Genomic DNA, 24,081 nt, shown 5'->3' with positions numbered 1-24,081 from the left:
AATTGTTTAATTTGCACTTTCTTTCCATATATTCACACTTTCACATACATTCAGACTTTTATTCCATATATTCAGACTTTCATTCCATACACTCAAACTTCATATTATAAATATAATTATTTCCTGAATGGCATTCCATAATAATATATATATATATATATATATATTACTTGTGAATAGTTCAAATTACAATAACTGTATTTTTTCTTTTTACTCCCTTAAATCCATTTAAATCCCATTATAAATCTCTTTAAATCCTATTCAAATGTTTTATAGACGATAATTTTTATAATAATATTTTAAGAAAAATTGGATATGATAATAAATGAAGAGAGGTTATTGTATTAGCCTATTTTTTATTTATTTATATAATAAATATAATATAACATAACATAACATAAGGCTGTTGCGAATGTTGTGTTGTGAAAGTTTTTAAGAAAGAAAGAAAGAAAGAAAGAAAGAAAGAAAGAAAGAAAGAAAGAACAGGAAAGAAGGAAAGAAAAAGAAAGAATTCAACGCGGAAGTTGTAACCAACTTCAACTTCACCGAGTCCGACCAAAGGTTCGACCTCGACAGGCCGCCGTGATTGGCTGACATTTTACCGACTTGTGATTGGTTTAAGGTTGTAGTGGCCTGTGATTGGTTACTGTTTCTTGCTATTTCATAGGTTAACTGTTGCGTTTGGTGACTAGTCAGATCTGTGTTTGCTGTTGTTAGTTTGTTGTTAAAAGCTTCCACCAGTTCGCCCAGATTTACTCCGTAAAAGCAGCGATGGCAAGTCAAGTCAAGAGCGATGAATCCGGTAAGATGTTTATCTAGTTATTCTGTAAGAAAAGCAACTAAAACATTTGTAGACAGTAAATGTTGTTTATGACACACTGTAGGTTTCATTTCCTTATTCCACCACCTGAGGTAGGTGGTATTTGTCTAAACATGAGTCACAAGTATTCACGACCATACACATCAAACACGATTTACAACCGGACTCGTCTAGCTCAATACCTCAATTCATATGCTATTGAAGTACTGAATATGTTGTTTTGTTGTCTTTAGGGACTGTGGAGAAGGACAGCGCTGCTGCGGGACAGACAGGTAGAACTGAATCTAGTTTATAACTCGTGTGTGACCCAAATTGAAGATGAGAGAGAGATCTGTATAGTATAGCAAATATAAAATTTGCCTATGTTAACTCCGCTATGCTTGACAACTTGTAAAGCCACTGAAATCCAGCCTGACCAGGTGCTCAACAAACAATACAAGCTTGACCTCAGTGTATGTTCAATGAACTTCAGGTCTTCTTTGTAATTCACCTATTAGACCACAGTTAGGCCAATATCTTCACTGTGGTTTAAATCTTTGTAGCTTGAGTAGGTCCTCTGAACATTTGCATATTTCATTTTCTTCTTTGCAAATCAAATTTCAATGGTTTGTGTTGTTGTTTTCAGTCAGAGAGAACATGACAGAAACTGATAGCTATAATCGAAGGTAAACCTTTATGATACATTGTAACCATGTTTTGAATTCAACCAACTCTCATTATACATTTCTATTTCTCTTGTTTTATATTTATATAATGTTTTGTCTCCTTTGTCAGTGTGTTCAGTCCGGATCCTGATGAGGAGTATAAGATGAACCACAAGAAGAGAGGAATGGCTCTGATCTTTAACCATGATCATTTTTACTGGCAGCTCAGGTTGAACATCCGCTCTGGCACAGAGGCAGACAAGCAGAACCTTGTTGGAAGGTATTTGGCAAAATAATCAAAAAGTCATAATTACAGTGCTCAAATGCTTTATATATATATATATATATATATACATATACACACCAGAGAGTAACAGTGTCACAAGACCACTGTCATTGAGATCTGTGTTTGCCAAACAAACATGTCTATGTTTTGCAGTGTGTTCGTTGATGAAAAAACTGAAAACAAACAAAATCTTTTCTTGTCTTATTATTAAAATAACAGAACAATAACTAATATTTTAAGTAAATTTTCATATCTATTTTCAGATTTCAAGAGCTGGGTTTTGAAGTGAAAACTTATAATGATTACAAGCGGGAAGAAATTTTGTCCATAATCAGAGAAGGTGCATCATTATTTTTCTCTTTAATGCTGTTTTGAGAAATGGGAGCCAATTTTAAATATTCCAGGTTAAACACAGCTGCTTATCAGCAGCATTTTTGGCACTATTTACATTTTTACATTATAATTATTATAAATATAATCACATATGTATGTATGTCTGTTTGTGTGTGATTATAATTATTTTACAATATTTACACATTGATTTTATTGTTATATAAAGTTTAAAGAGCTAAAAAAAAATACCACAAAAATGGTTTCTTCTTTCAATTTGAAAAACATATGTTCACTTCCAGTCAAAAGTTTTTGAACAGTAAGATGTTTTTTAAAGAAGTCTCTTCTGCTCACCAAGTCTGCATTTTTTTCATCCAAAGTACAGCAAAAACAGTAAAATCTTGAAATATTCTTATTATTTAAAATAACTTTTCTATTTGAGTATAGTTTAAAATGTAATGTATTCCTGTGATCAAAGCTACAATTTCAGCATCATTACTCCAGTTTTCAGTGTCACACAATCCTTCAGAAATTATTTTAATATTCTGATTTGCTGTTCAAAAAACAGTTTTTGAGTATTCAAAAGTATATTTGATTCTTTGATGAATAGGAAGATCCAGAGATCATCATTTTTTTAAAATAAAAAGCTTTTGTAATGTTATAAGAAATTACAGAAATTGATACTCTTATTTAGCGAAGATGCTTTAAATTGATCGAAGGTGATGATACAGACATTTTTAATGTTACAAAAGATTTCTATTTCAGATAAATGCTGTACTTCTGAACTTTCTATTCATCAAAGAAACCTGAAAAAAATCTACTCAGCTGTTTACAACATAATAATAATAATAATAATAAATGTTTCTTTAGCAGCAAATCAGCATTTTTAGAATGATTTCTGAAGGATCATGCGACACTAATTAATGAGGCTGAAAATTCAGCTTTGGAATCACAAGAATAATTTGCATTTTCAAATGTATTCAAATAGAAAACACTTGGCGAGCAGAAAAGTCTTTGTGCTTGACTGGTTAATATACATTAAAGTCAGATTCAGAAAATGTGAAATTCATCACACCGTTTCAAAATTATACTTGAGGAAGAAGGTCATAACGGTATGGCACATCATGGTCTAAATAATGTTTAGGTTCTGTTTAATCCAGAGTTTTCCTTTCATTTCAGCTGCTGCTGCTAACCATGTAGATGCAGACTGTTTTGTCTGTGTCTTTTTAAGTCACGGGGAAAACGGTCACGTCTATGCCTACGATGGGCAGATTGAAATTAAAGAAATCACTGATTTGTTCAAGGGGGATAAATGCCGTAGCCTTGTAGGTAAACCCAAGATCTTTATCTTGCAGGTAACTTGTCCTCCTTCCACAAAAAGTCCTTTGCAGCATATATACAATAATGCGGTATAAATACATATCTCACACCTCTTGTAAATGCATGTGTTTCTTTGAACATAAGGCTTGTCGTGGTGACAAACATGATGACCCTGTGACACCAATGGATGCAGTGGACAGTCAGATGGACAACGAAGTGGTCGTAGATGTGGGGTCGCTCTGCACCCTTCCAGCAGGAGCAGATTTCATTATGTGCTACTCAGTAGCTGAAGGTCAGTGCTTTGTTTGACCATGGTTTGTTAAAGGTGTACTTATACATACTGGATTAATTGCGGTTTACATTCTTGATTTTCCTGTAATGTCACTTCATGCAGTTTTCTTCTTCTTTTAAAGGATATTACTCTCATCGTGAGACGGTAAGAGGCTCGTGGTACATCCAGGATCTGTGTGAAGTCCTGGGGCGTTACGGGTCAACACTGGAGTTCACTGATATCCTGACGCTTGTTAACAGGAAGGTCGCCTACCGCAGTGTAGAAAACTCCAAGGATCGATCTGCTATAGGCAAAAAACAGGTGCCTTGCTTTGCGTCCATGCTTACTAAGAAGCTGTTTTTCAAGCCTAAGAAGGGACATTAGTGTTAGGGCTGTACTGCAGGTAAAAATTCAGTGATTATATAATTTTATTTGACTTCATTTTGGGCTCTTATATATATGTTGTTTTCAAAATGGAAACTATGCAGGTTTGCATGTTTTAGCCTGGAGGGTAGACAAGCTCAGCGTTACAAAGTGCAATTACTATTTTAGTTTTAGTTTCTTTTTTTTTACTCATTAAAAACGAAAGATATCAGGTTTCGCGGTTTACACTAGCAAAGCAAAAAAAGCTTTGAATTACCTGCAGGCCAAGGCAAAGACATTCCCAGCTTTTAGTGCAAGAAAAACTACTTGGGAGAACAGACCAATGAAACTTGAAATTTCTAGAATTTTTAATGTATGTCAACCATGCACACTACATTCATGATCATGATTTGTCATCAAGAGCTGTAATATATCTCTTAATCTGTGAGGAATGCATGAGTAACTTCACAGCTGTTGGAATTTTATTTTAGTTTGAAAGGGGAAGAAACAAAACAAGAAGATCCAGTTAAACGGTTTAAAAAAAACTTGAAATTCCACATAGAGCACAAACCTACTTGTCTTCCAGCTTTGCATACAAACTACATTTTGAAAGTATGTATGTTATGGAATTGTTATGGGGAATTATGTTTTTGTTTAAATTGTGTGTTGCCTTAAATGTTGTGTGACTTAGAGATCCGGCCACAAAGATACACTACACTTTTACACATTTTTGAAACATCAAATGTTTTGGTCATGGTGCATCTCTTTTGACCACTTCTCTTTTGGTGTTGTTTCATCATATGTAGCACTGGTTTAGATAAACTAAGAGCATTTATATATGATATGAGCTGAATGCCTTTATACATTCTTTACTCAGCTCTATTAACTTAGAGTGGAATTTATTGTATGGCTCTTTTAATGTTGGTGCAAGCCTCATGATGTACATCTTAGTCTTTTTGCTAAGGTAGACTCTTAGGTAAGGTACTTAAGGTAGTTTTTTTGGTATAAGGTATTCCTTTCCCTACTAATGTGACTGTTTTTGTCCTGTTGGAACATGGGATTATTGGGAAATTGGGTATGAAAACTTTTGCTGCATTTGCTTGACTCTATAATCAAACAACATTCGTTTGCATTAAAGACTAGCTCTGTATTTGCTACGTGGGCCATTCTACATAATTGGTTCAAAGTCAGAGTTGGAAACGTCTTGGGGTTTTCCACAAGTTTTGTATGTATGCAAATTGAATAATATCCAAGGTACACATTTCTAGTAATTGTGCAGTTAATTCTCATATTGATATTTTCAGAAAGTTTTAGATTATTTGTCTCCTCCCCAAATTGAACATGAAGGATTATATTAACCTATTAAGATTTTGCTTAGATCTTCCTTGTAAATATATTTTTTCCTATTTTATTAAAATATTTTTAGAGGTAAATTAATAACAATTACAATTTTAACAATATTTCAAGTGTGATTTATGAGATTTGTTGGATTCCGAATCCAATTTTTCTAAACGGCAAAAAGTTGATCATACTGATTTCAAACTTAAGGATTCATTAGTCTGAATATATACTGAACCAAACACTATCATAACATTTTGGTTGATAATTCAGTATAAAAAAATTTTTTTGACAAAATATCCCCAGTCGTGACCGCACATTTTTGATAGTGACAGTAATGTTTTGGTAGCGACCACATCACATTACAAAATTTTAATCTACATACTAAAACACTAATAAAACACAAAAAATTGCATAACTGTACTAAAATTTTGTTTATTTCCCCAAAATATGAGGATTAAGTTTTCCCGTTTGTCACTACTGAAACAATGATGGCATGTTTCGTTCATGACTGTTACAGTAGAGACAATTTTCTGTGATAACACCCCGGAAAAAAAAAACGACGTCACTACAGAAACTTTACCTAATGTTTCGGTCAAACGCTAATTGGCACATTGTTAGGTAGAACAGTTCTGAACAGTGGTACACATATGAAAACTAAATGTTATGGAATAACTCCCAAAAAAGTGTGCTTAGCTTATACCAAAATGGTGTTCGGTAATGACATTCTTCAAAGTTACACACAGATTTTTCATACTTTTGAACACGTTTACCTCAAAATGATGGGGTCTGTCTACCCACCTTGTATTTATGAGAGAAAGGGACGCATAAAAATATTTCCTGATCATAAATGTAGAGGTGTAGTTAAAATCAGTCTTCGCCAATGTACTAAAAAAAAATATATATATATATATTTAACTTTTACTTTTTACAAAATCAAAGAAATTTTAAAAATCAATGGAATTAAATGCAAAAGTCAATATTTTCAATAAGTTGAAATTTAGGGGTTAGATTCAGGATAGCCACCTCCCAATTGCAAGTACCCACTAAATGATGATTTATATATATATATATATATATATTTATTAAGCCTACCAATATTCTAAATGTTATTGTGGGTTTCAATAGATAATGAAAGGACCTTAGTAAACGTCTAAAAAGATTTGAATACTTGAATGCTTTTTAAATATGTTTTTTGGTTGTGGGACAGCAGTTTCCACCAATTCTGATTCTGTAGAATGGCCCATATAGCAAATCCAGGTTTATAGTACAGGTCTTCCCAAACAGTCAAACTGAGTTAAACTTTTTTTAATCTCAGAGGGTGCTTCAAGTAAATTGTAGACTGTATGTAATAAGAATGCTTGGCAAATAAATCAGCAATCTCATCAATATACACTGAAATATAGATTTTTGTTGTTGTTGTTGTTGTTGTTGTTTTGTGTTGCAAGAATGTACTTCTATTAAAATAAAGACATACACTGATTAATTGTACACTGTGTTTAGTTTCACTGAAACATTCTTGTCTGTTATTTAGCAAATTTGTTAAAGGAGTCATCGGATGCCCATTTTCCACAAGTTGATATGATTCTTTAGGGTCTTAATGAAAAGTCTATAACATACTTTGGTTAAAAATTCTCAATGTTAGTGTAAAACAGCACCCTTTTTACCTTGTCAAAATCAGCTCTGCAAAAATCATCTCATTCTTGTCAAGGCTGCTTTAAATGCAAATAAGCTCTGCTCGCCCCGCCCCTCTCTGCTGCTCTGAGAGATTGTTTACTTTAGCCACATTTAACGTGTTTAGCCGCTAAACTTCCTGACTAGCACATTATTAGGAAAGATTTATAAAAAAAAAAAAAAAAAAAAAAAAAAAAAAAAAAAACTTATACTCACTTCTGCTGTAGGTGAAGCTGGATCATGAATGATTTGCGTGAACATAGATGGATATATGTAGATCGGGAAGTGCATTCCCTTCACAAACAAATGTAATCCACTGCATCTTCAGCGGCTCAGATGTCGGGAGTAAATGACGACCACTATGTTCATTATTATATCCAGCAACACAACACCTCAATCTGAGATATTCTTGTGTAACTTACATCCCTGCACCGGCATCGAAACAATGGAGGTTTGACTGTTACAGCTGATCCGAGGTAAAATGCTCAATCAACTATGGTGGGAGCGGCCTGTGTGACGCCACACCGACAGGCATCTGATTTGAAAAAGGGGATATTATTTTTACAGATTCATTAAAAACCACTGCATGGATTTTTATCAATATAAGGTAGATTTGTACATACACTGCCAACACACATTAGTGTTCAAACAACATGAAAAAGTGAACTTAGCATCCGATGACCCCTTTAATGGATGGAGAAAAAGAGATTCCCACAATTTTTGAAAACTAGTTTTTTAATTAACTATTTTATAAGTTTTATGTATTTTGGGTTAAGTGTAATGTGAAAGTTTAATAGTCTTGTTTAAAGGAACACTCAGCTCATCTTCCAACTCCCCTAGAGTTAAACAGTTGAGTTTTACCATTTTCGAATCCATTCTGCCGATCTCCGGGTCTGAAGCCTATTTTCAAAAAAAGTGGAGTATTCCTTTAAAGTACCCTATACTTTGGATTTTGTGGTGCATTATCATCAAAGACCAAGAGCAAAAGTAAGACTTATCAGGATATTTATTACAGACAGATGTATACATTAGATGCAGAGACACTGAATACTCCATTCAGGCATCAAACACAGAGTGAGGCGCATCTGTCTCCAATGATTACGCTTTAAAGTCACATGATCCAAACAGTTCCACCCAGAAACTCTACTGATCGCTGCAAGCACCAAGACCAACTTACGGCTTTCCTAAGGAATGTGCTAAAACATATTAAACCCGAGCTCTGGAAAAACAAGTGGATGTTAAATAATGGATGTACCACTTGTGAGAGCTTCATGGATAAAAGCAAATCAGGAGACGCTAAATGATTTATAGGGAATGCTTTCCACACTCTAGACAGTAGGTAGTTTCAAAATCTCCCCTTGAAAAGTGCTGAGATACATTCTTCATCACACTAAATACAAGAGCTATTTAATTATCAAAATATATATAATTTGCATGATTTTTCCCTTTTTTTGGAATTAACAGTAGTCTTTTTTTTTAGTCTCTCATTTTGATGTGTCTCACCATTTAAAATTGGAGTTAAATATGTCATGATTGCCTTTGCTTCTTTAACCGTTTAAAGCATGAGAATTAAAATACTCTACAATGTCAATTTCCGTCTATTTAACTAAATGCATTGCCGCTTCAAGCCATTACATTTTTAAGATATTTAAATGGCAACGCATTCACAAAGTGCAGTATGTGCCCTATTTCGTGGACGTCTTAGAAACAAATCAATGGTCTTCGATATAATAATAATTCCCACATGTATTAATAAGCAACAACAGTTCAGAATTACTAGAAAAAAAATTCACACACTAAACTTAATATTGACTTCACCAGTAAAGAATAATTTAATTTGTCATCTTGTGTCCATATAAAGATGACAAAAGTAATCAGTCTATTTGGTCTTGGCTGATGATTAAGAGTCCACACAAAGCCAGATCTATTGCACTTTTCCAAAACCTGTTCTTAACCTGGGAGCACAAAACACTCTAAATATTAAAAATATCCAGTCACGTTGCAGAGCTTTTCATATTTAACTATTAGAATGATTTGTTGTTTCTTACACTATTCAAATCAAGTTTTGATTAAAAGCATGGCATATTTCTTGAATAGTTTTGGAATAATAATCATTACCTATTAGTGTTCATTAGCTACCCATGATCATCTTTGTGAAAACATTAATGCCCACTAACAACAAACTTGAACAAGCACAGTTATAATGGTGATGAACTGCTTCTCTAATGATTATCTGTTACACATTGGAGCAGACAGATTCACACACACTATCTTTACAACCCAAATGGAACAAAAGAGTCTGTATCATGGAATGGGCTGCTGATTGCACAGAGAAAGAAACAAAAAAACAACATATGAGAGAAACAAAATAATTGACCAGCATCTCAGTAGCGTGTTGTGTACCAGTCGTTGTCAGTCATCTGCACCAGTTCGTTAACCACATCCAGCAGGTTGCGGTTGTGTTTCTGTAGCAGACGCTGATTTAGCGCTCGGTCACCAAAGCCCATCTCTACCAGCACGGCCATCATGGCGTCATGAGAAGCTGCATCTTCTGGGAGCTACACAACGTAAAAAAATAAAGTTTTTTACTAGTGATATACAGTTGAGGTTATACGTTTACAGACACCTTGCAGAATCTGCAAAATGTTCATTATTTTACCAAAATAAGAGGGATTAAACTGCCTCCTGTTCTTCAGAAAAACCTTTCAGGTTCCTCAAATTCTTTGGTTTTTCAGCATTTTTGTCTATTTGAATCCTTTCCAACAATGACTGTATGATTTTGAGATCCATCTTTTCACACTGAGGACAACTGAGGGACTCATATGTAACTATTACAGAAGGTTCAAACCAGGGGTGGCGAACACTGGTCCTGGAGAGCCGCAGCCCTGCATAGTATTGCTTCAACCCTAATCAAATGCACCTGAACAAGCTAATCAAGGTCTGAAGGTTACTAGAAAGCTACAGGCAGATAAGTTTTGATTAGGGTTGGAGCTGAACGCTGCAGGGCTGCAGCTCTCCGGGACCAGAGTTTGCCACCCCTGGTTCAAACGCTCACTGATGCTCCAGAAGGAAGAAGGGTTAAAACTTTTGAGCAGAATGAAGATGTGTATATTTTTCTTATTCGCCCTAAATATCATATTTTTTCATTTAGTACTGCCCTTCAGAAGCTACAGTAGATACTTACATGTTTCCCAAATAACAAAATAAGTTAAATTTACCCTGATCTTCAAATTCAAAAAGTTTTCACCCTCGGCTCTCAATGTATTGTGTTTCCTTCTGAAGCATCAATGAGTGTTTGAACTTTCTGTAATAGTTGTGAGTCTCTCAGTTGTCCTCAATGTGAAAGATGGATCTCAAAATCATACAGTCATTGTTGGAAGGGGATCAAATACACAAAAATGCTGAAAAACAAAGAATTTGTGGGACCTGAAATTTTTTTCTGAAGAACAGCAGGCAGTTTAATTGTTCAGGACAAACAAGGGACTCATGAACAACTATCACTTAACCAAAAAAAAAAAAAAAAAGCTGTGAATCATTCCGGTAACAACACAGTATTAAAGGAGAAGTCCACTTCCAGAACAACACTTTACAGATAATGTACTCACCCTCTTGTCATCCAAGATATTCATGTCTTTCTTTCTTCAGTCTTAAAGAAATTATGTTTTTTGAAGGAAACATTTCAGGATTGTTCTCCATATAATGGACTGATATGGAATTGGTTATTTTCATAAAAATAATACAATTTATATACTTTTTAATGTCAAACACTCATCTTGTCTAGCTCTCCCTGAACTTTGTGTATTCTGGCTCAAGACAGTTAGGGTATGTCGAAAAACTCTCCCTCAACTTCAAAATCGTCCTATATCGCTGTTTTACCTTTTTTGTTGAGGGTGTTTGATCTTCTTTGCATGTTCAGACTGGGTCAGTACTTCTGTAGCGATGTAGGACGATTTTAAAATGTTCTTTGAAGTTAATGGAGAAAATACGATCTGAGTTTTTCGACATACCCTAACTGTCTTGAGCTAGAACACACAGAGTTCAAAGAGAGCAAGACAAAACAAGCGTTTGGCATTATATTAGTATATAAATTATGTTTTTTTAATGAAAATAATCGATTGTTTCACTAGATAAGACCCTTCTTCCTTGGCTGGAATCATTTACAACCACATTTGGGATCGTTTGAAGCCACATTTAAACTGCATTTTGGAAGTTTAAGCTCGGCTCACCATATCAGTCCATTATATGGAGAAAAATCCTGAAATGTTTTCCTCAAAAAACACAATTTCTTCACAACTGAAGAAAGAAAGACATGAACATCTTGGATGACAAGGGGGAGAGTACATTATCTGTAAATTGTTGTTCTGGAAGTGGACTTCTCCTTTAAGAAACAAATGTATGTAATCTTTTGAATGGGGTCATTTTTTAGAAATTCAACTATTATTTTCTCTTGCGGACTATATGTAAACATCTTTTATGTGAAATATCTTATTCAGGTCAGTGCTAAAAAAAAATAACATGCATTTTGTATGATCCCTCTTATTTTGGTTAAAAAAAAAAAAAAAATTCTGCAAGGTGTATGTAAGCTTTACTGTATACAGTACTATGTACGTGTACTTTACTGCCTAATGCCACATTCATAAAATGCTTTGTGAAGTAAAAGAAAGTTCAGCTTATTTCAAAATGTTTTTCCATTCTGGATCCCGTGTGAATGCCTCCCAAACTCACCTTCTCAGACCCAGTCTGTCCAGTAAAAAGAGCTTTGTAGGCAGATGCTGCCACGGACAGGGCACCCTTCACCAATCCACCAGTGATGCTATTAGCCCTAAGGACAGACAAGAATGAGAGAGAGTAAGAATGCCAGTGATAGAAAAAAAACAACAATGCTGTGATTGTCCTGGGTGCTCTTCCGCAAGGCCAAATGAGTGGTTGTGTGCTGTGTAACTCACCTGAGCTCTTCTGTTTCAGACTTGGCAGATGCTATTGAGCTCTCAGCATCAGGTTGATTAGGCTCAGAGTCTATATATATATATTAAAAAAATATATCTTTTATCACATTGTCCACTTTGTATCATATCTAACACCCCATAATCATAGGGAAATGCACTTTTCACAAATTCACAAGTTGTGATGGCTTTTTATTTTAATATCCCATTGTGTTTCCACTCACCGTTCTCTTTATCTCCAGGCTCTGTAGGATTACTCCTCTCCTGCTCCTCTGCTCCATGTTCTGTCTGCTCTTGTGTCTCTGTGCTGGATAAAGAAATTTCATATATATTAAGCTAAATCTAACATGTCAATTATATTAAGTTAAGAGGACGTGGTGAAAGAAATCTAGGGTGTGATATGGAGTAGAAATGTGTGCATACAGTGTTTTAGGCCAACATATTGTGAGTGATCAAGAACATTCTCTCATGACCAATGTTACTAACTTGATTAGTGACCAAGAAATAGCGCAAAATCTTAATCTTATTAATTTCATGTCATAACGTATCTCATGTTCCCCCTCAACTTCGAAATCCTATATCGCAGTTTTACCTTTCTTCTTTTTCTACCTTTCTTTACCAATCTTCTTTGCATGTTCACTTTGTAAAGACTGGGTCGGTACTTCTGCAGCGATGTAGGATGGTTTTAAAAAGATTTTTGAAGTTGAGGGAGAAAATACGATTGGAGTTTTTCGACATACCCGAACTGTCTTGAACCAGAATACACACAGTTCAAGGAGAGTAAGACTAGACGAGCATTTGAGATTAAAAAGTATTTAAATAGTATTTTTTTAATGAAAATAACCGATTGTTTCACTAGATAAGACCCTTCCTTCTCGGCTGGGATCGTTTACAACCGCATTTGGGATCGTTTGAAGCCACATTTAAACTGCATTTTGCAAGTTCAAAATCAGGGCACCATATCAGTCCATTATATGAAGAAAAATCCTGAAATGTTTTCCTCAAAAAACACAATTTCTTTAAGAGGAAAGAAAGACATGAACATCTTAGATGACAAGGGGGTGAGTGCATTATCTGTAAATTGTTGTTCTAGAAGTGGGCTTCTCCTTTAAAGAGGGCTTGTGGCATAAATTCCAAGACAAAGTCAAGACACTGTTTAACAATGTATTATGGTTGTCACAATTAAAATAAAATGTGAAAATGAATAAAATGCATAAATATGCGGAATTACACTGCATTAGATTGCTTTTACGTGCTGTTTTGTGCAGCGTTGAGCCTTGTAACCAATCAAACGTGGTTCTGTTGAATTTAGGAACGCATTAGCCAATCAGACGTGCTCAGATTATTTAGCACTGAAAACGCCGGAGCTGTGTTGATTGCACGGGCTTGCGAGTTCCCTCATCATAAACAACACAGTGCTGATATTTAAATAGACCCTGACCCTGCTCTGATCCCAGGGCTGACACCAAGAGGGGCAAACATGCTGAACGTAATGGATTTTAAAAGCGAAAGTGAATATGAAAAAACAGTGGGCATGTGAAAGCAATTGCACCCCAGTTAACATGATTTAAGCCCTTAGAAATATAAATGCCCCCCGATGTAGTTTCCCTGGTGCAGGCTTTGTCTAAACCCAATTTATTACTGCTGATGTGTCCTCTATATAAACTTACCAGGTTTTGACCGAGGGTCGCGGTGCCACTACAATCACAGGGGTGAGCGGCACAGCGTCCAGAGTCTGGGAGGCACAGAGCATGTCATTTGCATCGGCAACAACAGCAGCAACAGCAGCAACAACAGGGCTCTGGAGCTCTGGGGTCTCCACTGATTCTAGTTTGTCCCCCTCTGCTGGCTCTTCTCCAGGCTGCGACAGGGCTGAGCTGTACATGGACTCTCCTAGTGGACGGCTGGTGTCAAAGCAATCAGGGAGGATGATGATGTAGTCTTCTGAAGATGCAGATGAAGTTCTGCTGCGGGTTTCCTTAGCTGCTTCAGTGTCCTTCACTTGCTCTTTCTTATCCACTTCCTCCTCTCCCTCTTCTACTGGATCTCCACCTGCAGGCTCCACCAGGATCTGCTCAATGTCAGACTCGTGACCTTCATCTAAACATAAGAGCATTCACTTTAATGGCTAAAAAATTGCTGTTTTTGGTAATAAGTTGTTTGAATCACCTTTAGACAATTACATAATTTGCAATATTACAGAAATATTCTTAATTCCCCGTTACCTGTGCTAATGAGCTCTGCTGGAAGCATCAGCAGGGGAGCAGCTATATCAGTGGTCTCTGTCTGTGGTGAAGCAGGGCTGGAGATCCGTGCCATCTCTACTTTTAGTGGGGCTGGAGCAGATATTAGCCCTGTTTCTGAAACCTTTTCTGACATCCTCTCACAAAGTGACATTGAACCTTGGGGGGCTGGACGCACCACTTAAAATGGGAAAGATTAAAGGTAAAAATTATTTTAAAAGCACTTTTTACCTACCTTCTATACAAAAACTGCTAATAATACACATTACTGTACTGCTGTTAAGGTGTTTTTGTGCATAAAAACAGAATTTTGAAAGAAAGTAATTTTTTAAGATAAGTCCTTTGTAACATTAGAAACGTGTTTATTGTAACTTTGATTCAGTTTAATATATTCTTTATAAATTAAAGTATTAATTTTTCAAAATCTTAAACAATAGTGTATAGTTTTACTACAAAATGATTACTAGGGATATTAAAAGTACTTTATGTCAAGTCAACGCTAAAATAAAAAAAAAGTATCAGTACAGGTTTTTTTTTTTTTTTTTTTTTTTTTTTTTTAAGTATTCACAGAGTAGTTACACCTATTATAAAAATACCGTAATTTCCAGGAAAAGCAAGAAAGGTGCATCTTCTCACTACTGCCTTCACAAACCTTTAGCTGGGCATCTCCCACAAAGTGCCCCATGTTCTGCTAGTTCACGGGTCACTTCAAGGGTGAGAGAGCGGATAACAGATGGACTGACAAACTGAGGCCCAATGATGCTCTCCTCTCCTTTCTCTTGTGCTGGGATGCCCTCTAACTCTGTGCCCTGGGCTACGTCTGTGAGTATGACATCAGAGAAAGTTCACAAATATAAAAAGCTACACAATCACTCACAGTAATACATAGAGAAAAGTGGTGCTTTAATGTTTACCCAGGATGCTGCTGACCCCTTGGGCTTCTGTTTCCTCTTGAATGAGCCCCAGTGTTGGTTTCTCCTGGTGAGGTCCCTCATGGGGCAGAGGTGATATGCATGGAGTAATGTCTTTATATATTTACAGAGATGAAGAGAAAGAGAGAATATTAGAAATCTATATCATTTTTATGTAAACGTTACTGTTCAAAATTAATATGCATAATCCATAAAAGCTGTTCATTCTACTTTTTAGCAACACCTTACAAACTTATTCCAGATTTGAAGTTACCTGCAGGCGTGTTGTTAGGCACGCTCTCCAACTCTTGCACAATGTTGATGTCCAGCAGTTCAAAAGACAGTAAGTCCTAAGTAAAAAAAAAACAAAGTAGGGAGTGTGAAATTGACAATGGAGTCAAACTGTTCATGAAACATGGCAAACATGACTGTTCGGTCATACCTGAGCTGTGAGTAAGTCCACAGATGGAATGTAGAATTCCTGATCACAGTCCTGGTTTACGGACAAAAGCAGTTGTTCCCTTGAGGCCCGGCATTTCTCTTCCCTCTCAAGCGTACGGGAAGACTTCTCCTGAAAGTGCCAGACGGTGAAAATGACCACAGGAGAAAATGAAAATAATAAAAAACTAAGCTAACAATAGCTCTATACTGGCCAAAAAACACTAAAAGATATTATTTCTGGGCCACAGTGGAAAAACAATTTTCAAAAAATATATATGACCCAGGGAAACTTGTTCGTCCATTCAATTTAGTTTAGTTTCTATTATATATAGTTTTTGAGTTTATTATTATGTGTATTTTATTAACATTAACAAAGATTAATAAATAGTGTAATAATTGTATTGTTCATTGTTTATTTAAATTTTTAAAAAATATTAAAAAATATATATATATATATATTATATATATATATATATATATATATATATATCTTATGGTAATAACACTAATTTGACCGATGCAATGAAATAAAAATTCTGGGCTGAAACCAAAACCAAAAATGTCTGTTTGCACTTGGCCAAAAAAACAAAACTGAAACAGCTTTTTAATAATAATTTTATAATGTGTTATTTTATTAAATAATATATTGCAATTTTGTATGACTATTTACTTTAACTAAAATTTTAAAGATACTGAATTTAAAAAAAATAAATACAAGCAAATAAAATAACCACAGGTTTATTCAAAGTAACACAATAACATTTTACTGAAAATATATTCATATTAAATACCAATATATTATTTTTATTCAGATTTGACTGATTTTGTTTATTTTTTGGCTGATTATCCATATAATGTAAAGTTCTAGCAGAGCAGAGCATCACAAGAAGGTAGCGTCATTTTACCAGTGTTGCCATGTTACAGAACAGTAGTGCTACTGCAAACAGGAACAAGTATACTACATAGAAACTTCCTGTTGGTGCTTTGTATTTCCGGTGAGTATGTGCAGTACATGAGCAGTGACGATGGCTAGAAGGAGAGTGAAACCTGCTCTCTGAACCATATATTTTCAACCGTTTTTTTTTTATTTTGGCCAAAAAAACAAAAATGCCATTTTCTGCTGAAAATGCTTCCCTACTATTTTACATATTCCTATGTACATTAGAATAACTGCATATATAAAGCAGTTTTCCGGAGTGGCTGAGAGTGTCACCGGACTGTTGTCTTACCTGCGGGGTGACACAGGGAGACACCAGTAGCCCATCAGCACAGATAGCTGTAGGAGCATGGGGATCCACAACGATGCTGCACCAAACACGTGGTCCAAACTGCTCTCCTCTGTGTGCCAGGCGCCAGTGGGATGTATAGGTGCCCTCTAACGTCGGAGCACAAAGAGCCACGCTGATGACACCCACCTGACCTGGCTGAAGTGTGGGTACTGCAACCTCCCGCCATCTTTCACCAGAGCCCACTGCCAAGTTCCCCCACATGAACTTTAACTGAGACCAAAATGGGACATGATCAGGATCAGAGTTTTTATTGTGTGTGTATACAGATTTGTGTGTGTCTGTTTAAGAGTGAGAGCGTACCTTGGTCTCAGAGTCCCAGCACACTCTGCCACTGTTCTTCATTTTCCAGTATTTGATGAATTTGGTCCCAGGACGCAGACGTGATCCATCAGGCAAATTTTCATCCAGGAGTAGAGCTGTCATAGCTGGCACAGCCAGCGGGCATGGACGTTTAGGACGACTGCAACCAAAAGAGTATAAATTAAATGGCATCTTATTATCACTAATTACATTTTAAACTGTTGTGATCAGCCAATTTATATGTAATATAAATTATATTATATCATATTATATCAATAATATATATATAAACATTTTGTAATATTGTTAATTTCTTTACAGTCACTTTTGTTTTTTAATTAATGTGTCCTTATTAATTTATTTTAGCTCATGGCAGTAATGATTCTTAAAAAAATGATATCATACCCGTTTGGAACAACATGAGGTTGAGTAAATGGCAGAAATTTAAATTTTGGGTAAACTACCCCCAATAACATACTCTTCCTCAGATGGTAAAGGGGTGTAAGCTCTTACTCTGGGCTGTTTGCCTGTGTGGCACGTGGCTGCAGCAGGACAGGTGAAGAGCTTCCTTCTCCAGCGGTGCTCCACTGCAGCCCTCTCCTCTCCATCCTCAGCTGCTTCCTGATCTCTTTTACCTCCGCCTTGAGCTGGCGCTTCTCCGCTTTAAGACGCTGCTTCTCGGCCTTGCGAAAGCTCCGGTCCCCCCTTCTGTAGAACCTTCAATGGGAGAGCAAAATATGTTTAACTATTCTGAACTTTAACACCAAGACACGCCGAAGCAACGGACAATTGCCCACCTGCTGTGATCTGGTGCTGGGGAGCCATGCTCAGGAATAGACAGGGGAGTTCTGGCTCTCACAAGATTGTGGCTTGGATCATGTGAGAAGCTGCAAGGCTCACACAGAGTGCAGGAGGTGCACACACTGTGCAGAAAGAAACCAAACATGATGAAACACAAAATTAAAGGGACACATTAGACCAGGTATCTATAATATTTCTTATTCAATCATAATATGTTCACTTTTGAAATCTGCCACAGAGGCAATTATTTTAGCATAAGATCCAGGCATCCACCTCATTGAGATCTCTCTAACCTGCATTGGTATCCACCGCCTGCGGTCTGGCCCCGACAGCTGCTGCAGGCTGGAGCCGAACTTGGGGCCCCAGGTAAAGTGGATGATGTGACCTCAGGAACCTGAGCCTCTGCTCCCACCGGCTTATGGATGCAGCACTGTCCAGAGAACTCCCTACAAATCTTCTCTACTGCCTCTCTAACCACCTGGTCCTTAAACTGTGGCAGTTATCGTATTTTGAAGAGAGAAAAATAGAGACACAAATGTTTGCAATATTAGACTTTGTATCCACTGCTAAAACTAAATCAGAATTAAACTTTAAATGGTTGTTCACCCAAAAATGAAAACTCTGTCGTCATTTACTCACCTTCATGTTGTTTCAAACATATATGAGTTTCTTGTCCCCATTGACCTCCTCTGTATTTTTTTCCATACTGTGGAAGTCAATGGGGACCAGAAACTGTTTGGTTATCCACATTCTTCAAAATATCTTCTTTTATTCAACAGATGAAGGTCAGACATACAGTAAAAACCTATCATTTCTGCAACTTGGAAAACACGGGCGGAATCGCAGAACCCGGTCATAAAAAATGGGATTTACTGGGATTTATTTTATTTAAAAATAAAACTGAATTTGAAAAAAAGGGCCTTAAAATTTTGATTTTTGTTACATTTTTAATAAATCGCTGTTAATTTGTGTACGTTTCATGATTTCAATTAATTAGACACCCTTTTTAATTTATATTTTTTAATTTACAGAGTCAAAACACGGTCTAGAAAAATTTAAATGTCAAAAAAAATGGAATCCAGAAAAATTAAAAAAAAAAAAAAAAAAATGGAATTTGGAAAAAAAAAAAAAAATTAATAAAAAAATTAAACGGATTCCACATGACCCTATCACAGGTTTGGAACAACTTGAGGGTGAGTAAATGATTTTAATTTTTAGGTGAACTATCCTTTTAAACACTGCGAGAACATTTGTCAATTCTTAGAACTGCAATGAAATGGAAGTAGCAACAGATACTTTCATATTTAGTTTACATCCAAGCAGATTATATAAAATGTGTTGTGAGGATATAGTTCTATTCATCGGCTGTTGATTAGACAAAGGCAGATATGAAAGTTTATGCAGACAAAATTATTTGAGAAGTTCTGCATACGACACAGGTTTGCTATTGCACCAGAAGATCAAGTTATGACATTTTGAATAAAAAATTTCAAGGTCAAAGCAAATATTTAAAAATAAAACATCTGCACAATCCTTCAGTTATCATTCTAGTATGCTGATTTGGTGTTCAATTATTAATTATAGTTATAAGACCAATAACTTGCTTTTAGAAAACATGAATTATGAATTTTAAAGGTCCACTGAAGTGCCTTGAAACAAGCGGCGTTATTCTATGAGGTGACATAATTTTAACTGAAACAGGAAAACAATGTGGGACATATCGAACAGCCCCATCTCTTTTTAAAATAGCCAATAGCACTCCATTTATATCTGCACTGGCCAGAGCTGTTGAGCTCGGTAAAGCCGCATTTGACATCTTATGACAGACACAGTCTAACAGATTACCCCATAGATTCAGTATCAAACTCTCACTAAAACAAAATAGTGATCATAATCATGCTGAGGCTGTGTAGTTTAATACATGTCGACTCGCGCATATGATCTGCTCCGTGCGATCGCGTCAGTCCCCGGACCAGAGCCAAAGTCAAGAGTAGACTGTGCTGCCGCGGTTTGCGTGCCACAACATGAAACCTGAACTCATTTGCCCCAATGGAAAGCATATTTACACTGTCTGAATCGTTCCCTATCTCCTACATTGTGCACTACATGACATTCATGTCATCAAAATCGTTGATTCATATTGGCGGAAGTGAGAGACTGTAAGTTTTAAATGCTGTAAACGCGAAACGTTTTGTTGTTTTGGAGCACACGACCTTATAGATAACCTTATGGCTAACATATTCATACTAAAAGCCAAAAAACTTTGATTTCATGGGGATTTTAATGTCTTGTTACTCATACCTTTTCCATGTATGAAGTGAACCAAGCTGGAGGGGTCTTATCTTCTGCCTTCCCACCTTTGACTTCATTTACGATTACCTTTAAAACAAAAGCTGGATATTAATGCAGAATTTATGGTGGAAATTGTAATAATCATCAATTTGGACACCTTTATCAAATGTATATCACATTTCATGCAGACTAAATAATTAGAATTCAGTTACATTATTTGGTTTAAGCATCAGAATATGGATGTTTTATCATTTAGATTATTTATAATATTATAATGCACCATTCGAAGTAAACTGCAACCTAGAATTTCATACAACAATAGTGAACATCTGTGGCTACTTCTGTGATTGTGTAAAACCATTGGGTTATAAAATCTTACCAATCCTTCCTCTGGGACTGCGGCCTGAACTTTTCGACTCACCACTTGTGCCAAAGTAGGGCAGTGCTGAGGAGGCCTGAATCCCTTCTTGGGTTCTCCAACAGTACCAGGTTTCACCTGGCCCAAGCCTACCGCTGACCCTGGTGGTGGGCCCGGTCCTGGCACTGTGGATCTACTGCCCCTCGTCTCATACACATTCATTTGTAGTCTGTTTCCCTGTCGTGCAGCACTCTTCAATTACAAACAATGACACAGTGCATCAATGTAGTGCATTTCCTTTTGAAAATTTGTTAACTGCAAAACAGTGGATTTCATACACGGTAGCCACCCTATTGACTTTAAATGAGTGCTACCCAACCTTTTTGACTCCCCCTTTGTCTAAAGCGATATTCAAAGTCCCTCCTATCTTAGACACGTACCTCTGGTACTTCTGTTGTAATCAGATAAAATAAACTCAGAAATATGATGTTGGTTTAATGTTGTACATCTTTATTTTAGTATTTTAATCGTTTGTTTAAATATATTTATATATTTTTAAACTATTTTAATTCTTATCGGCTACTCTCAAAGGTTTCTGAAGCCCCCTGCATTGCTGCTCTAGTTGAGTTATATGCAGTAAACAGTGAGTAAGCAACAATTCTTTACCTTCAGGGCTTCTTCATATTCCACTGAAAAAAGAAAACAATTTCAATCAATGTCTTGCGGGGTTTAAATATACATTGTGTTTATTTTATTATATACAGATTAAGTCATTTTACTTACATTGACTGTTGATTGATACCTGAAAGAGTTACATACACAATTATGATGTAGAAATTAACTAATAATATGAACAATACTCTATTACGTAGGTCTCAAGCTTTCGTAATAAAAACAGTTATTAACAGTGTCATGCAAGCAACATCATAAATATTTACTTGACCCTCACCTCTTCATTTTCCTCATCGAAATATGTCAGCTGCAAATTACACAGGCCAAAAGACCTCTTCACCTGAAGAAGAAAGGATATCAAAAGTCAACACAATACCTACTTTTTGAAGACTAAGTAGTTTGATTGGATTTACATAAACTTTAGATGATACTTGATTCTAATTGGCCAATGGCGACATTCCGCGGGCAAATATTTTGAATAATGACCGTTAGCCAGCAAGGCCAACCGACCTCTCAACCATATTACCTGTTTCATACTGGTGTCCGGTTTCTCCGCGGTCTCCACAAGTAAGGTAAATAAATACAATTTTCAACTCAAATTAATATTGTTGTTTGGTAAATAGCCTTGTAATAAATGGGTTTATGTAAACCCCTTCAGGGTGATATTTGGCCTATAGCAATGTCTAACAGCTGACTGTACATTATTCCAAACTGACACGCTTGCACGATGCTTTTAAGTAAACCACCAAATGACATTTGCTTGAACTAGCTTTGCAGTCAGTGTTTCAAAACCTAGTAAGCTACATACCTAGACAGCATTTTAGGTATCTACGCACCTATCATGCTGTCTGCTAAGGGCGCTTAGTAGGTTTTGAGACCGTGAGTGAGTTAACAGCTTAGCGCTGGGATCCACGGACGTGACAGGTGTTCCCTCTCCTCACAAGGTGCCAAACCCGTTTGTAATTATGGTCTAATCGATGGAAGGTCTGCGCAAGTCAGATTTAATATACTTTGTTAGATGTAAATATGGCTGCTATTTAATTCGTGGGCTTTCGGCAAAATGGTCGCTTGGCCCATTCTTTCTAAAAATGATTTAGCTTTTACGCCATTCCGCTCGTCGAAGCAGCACACTGAGTAGTGAATGTTACAGCAGATGTCTAGTAACACTACTCTAATCGTATGATCCAGACGTCGGATGACTTCGGGGTGAAAGGCTTTGCGGCATCAAGGTGAGTGATCAGACTGACATCACCTCATCATCCTCTGCTTACCATGGCCTCCATAGACTCCCAACTCTTCGTCTCCGAGCCAGACAGCAAGAAACTCTTCGCATTCCCTCGGAAATTCACCTTCAGGTTGATATAGAAGTCCATGGCGCGAGTGCTATTTAAGGCGTTGCATAGGTGAAAACAGAAAAGCTATGATGAGTTACTGTACGCTGGCTTCTAGATTTCTCTGATCAAAATGGTCCTTTCTGTTTACATCAGCGACGTAAACACGCCCACTGCATCAGCTGACAGGAAAATGTCTGACGTCATTCAAAGCGAAACAATCTAATGGGCAGGGCAGTTTCATTATATTCGGTTCAAAGGGTAAATTTGTGACTGTTGACGAAAAATACTTACTTAGCACAGCTTTTACAAATTGCTGTTATCGTAAATAATTTAATCCATAAATAATAATAATAATAAAGAAAGTTGGTTATTTAGTCTGTGATTCACCCTGCACTTAAAATGTAGCCTACGTACCAGGGGCTGGACGTAGTTTATTTTTTTAAAATATAGTTCCGGCTTCTGATTGGTCAATACAAAGTCGTCTGCTAAAGATATGTAATAACAGCTATGACGTGAAGCATCAGTGCGCAGCACCCATAGTAGATTTTTGTTTTTGTTGCATAGCAACGTTCTGTTACTTCAAGGAATAGAACGTCTCAATTTTGTCAAAAATCTGTGTTCTTAATATTACTTTTTATGGTATTATATTCCTTTTTGTTATTTTTTGTTTGTTTTGTTTTGTTTTCACGTAAGCTATTCTTGTCTGTGTATTGTGGATGCTACGTACTGAGTATTATCGCAACACTTTTTGGAATTGTCAAAAATCTAGGCTATTTTTCCAGATTTGATAGTGATAGTTTACTTTATTCATGTAAATTGGTCTCATCGTAGCATGGCTTTCCCATGCCTTCGTATTTGTGATCCTGGACCACAAAACCAGTCATAAGGGTCGATTTATTTTTTTGAAACTGAGATTTACAAACACATGGAAACTGAATAAATAAGCTTTCCATTGATGTATGGTTTGTTATGACAGGACAATATTTGGTCAAGGTACAACTATTTGAAAATCTAGAATCTGAGGGTGCAAAAAAAATTAAATATAGAGAAAATCGCCTTTAAAGTTGTTCAAATGAAGTTCTTAGCAATGCATTTTACTAAACAGAAATTAAGTTTTGGTATATTTATGGTTGGAAATTTACAAAATATCTTCATACTTAATATCCTAATGATTTTTGGCGTAAAAGAAAATCGATAATTTTGACCCATACAATGTATTTTTGGCTATTGCCACAAATATACCCCTGCTTAAGACAGGTTTTGTGGTCCAGGATCACATTTGGATAGGAGTTTCAGGTGAAATTACAAATCATATGGTGGAAAATGTCTTGTTTTGTAAGTTGTTATGCACTATATGCAAGTTCGGCTTTTTTTTTTTTTTTTTTTTTTTTAAATCAGCATACCAATGCTTTTGCATCGCTCTTTGTTAGCAAGAATATTATGCAAAAGGT

The 24,081-nt window shown here is 36.1% G+C and overlaps 2 protein-coding genes across 3 annotated transcripts; one reads left to right on the top strand and one right to left on the bottom strand.

Annotated features, from left to right (window-relative positions):
• The first annotated feature begins 657 nt into the window (after positions 1-657).
• On the top strand, positions 658-6,863 carry LOC127160288 (caspase-6). The gene is made up of 8 exons (XM_051102952.1): positions 658-802; positions 1,054-1,092; positions 1,446-1,485; positions 1,595-1,744; positions 2,014-2,090; positions 3,260-3,435; positions 3,545-3,692; positions 3,814-6,863. The coding sequence occupies exons 1-8, from the start codon at positions 772-774 to the stop codon at positions 4,053-4,055; spliced, it is 903 nt and encodes a 300-aa protein (XP_050958909.1). The 5' UTR covers positions 658-771; the 3' UTR covers positions 4,056-6,863.
• Positions 6,864-8,034: 1,171 nt separating this feature from the next.
• On the bottom strand, positions 8,035-22,808 carry nbr1b (NBR1 autophagy cargo receptor b). 2 transcript variants are annotated; one of them, XM_051102944.1, is made up of 21 exons: positions 22,568-22,808; positions 21,574-21,636; positions 21,408-21,426; positions 21,291-21,313; positions 20,646-20,876; positions 20,276-20,353; positions 18,268-18,464; positions 17,971-18,096; positions 17,687-17,890; positions 17,174-17,333; positions 16,814-17,083; positions 15,586-15,714; positions 15,418-15,493; positions 15,147-15,257; positions 14,885-15,052; positions 14,215-14,412; positions 13,660-14,089; positions 12,214-12,296; positions 11,993-12,062; positions 11,772-11,868; positions 8,035-9,604 (listed from the first exon to the last, which is right to left on the bottom strand). In XM_051102944.1, the coding sequence occupies exons 1-21, from the start codon at positions 22,667-22,669 to the stop codon at positions 9,431-9,433; spliced, it is 3,009 nt and encodes a 1,002-aa protein (XP_050958901.1). In that variant the 5' UTR covers positions 22,670-22,808; the 3' UTR covers positions 8,035-9,430. The 2 variants fall into 2 exon arrangements, with proteins under 2 accessions (XP_050958901.1, XP_050958902.1); XM_051102945.1 differs by having other exon boundaries at positions 20,688-20,876.
• Between the last annotated feature and the right edge of the window lie 1,273 nt (positions 22,809-24,081).

This window comes from Labeo rohita, unplaced genomic scaffold, assembly GCF_022985175.1.
Source record: "Labeo rohita strain BAU-BD-2019 unplaced genomic scaffold, IGBB_LRoh.1.0 scaffold_316, whole genome shotgun sequence".
Classification (NCBI taxonomy): Eukaryota; Metazoa; Chordata; class Actinopteri; order Cypriniformes; family Cyprinidae; genus Labeo; species Labeo rohita.
The sequence above is the reverse complement of the archived record's forward strand: the minus strand, read 5'-3'. Positions and strand labels throughout refer to the sequence as shown.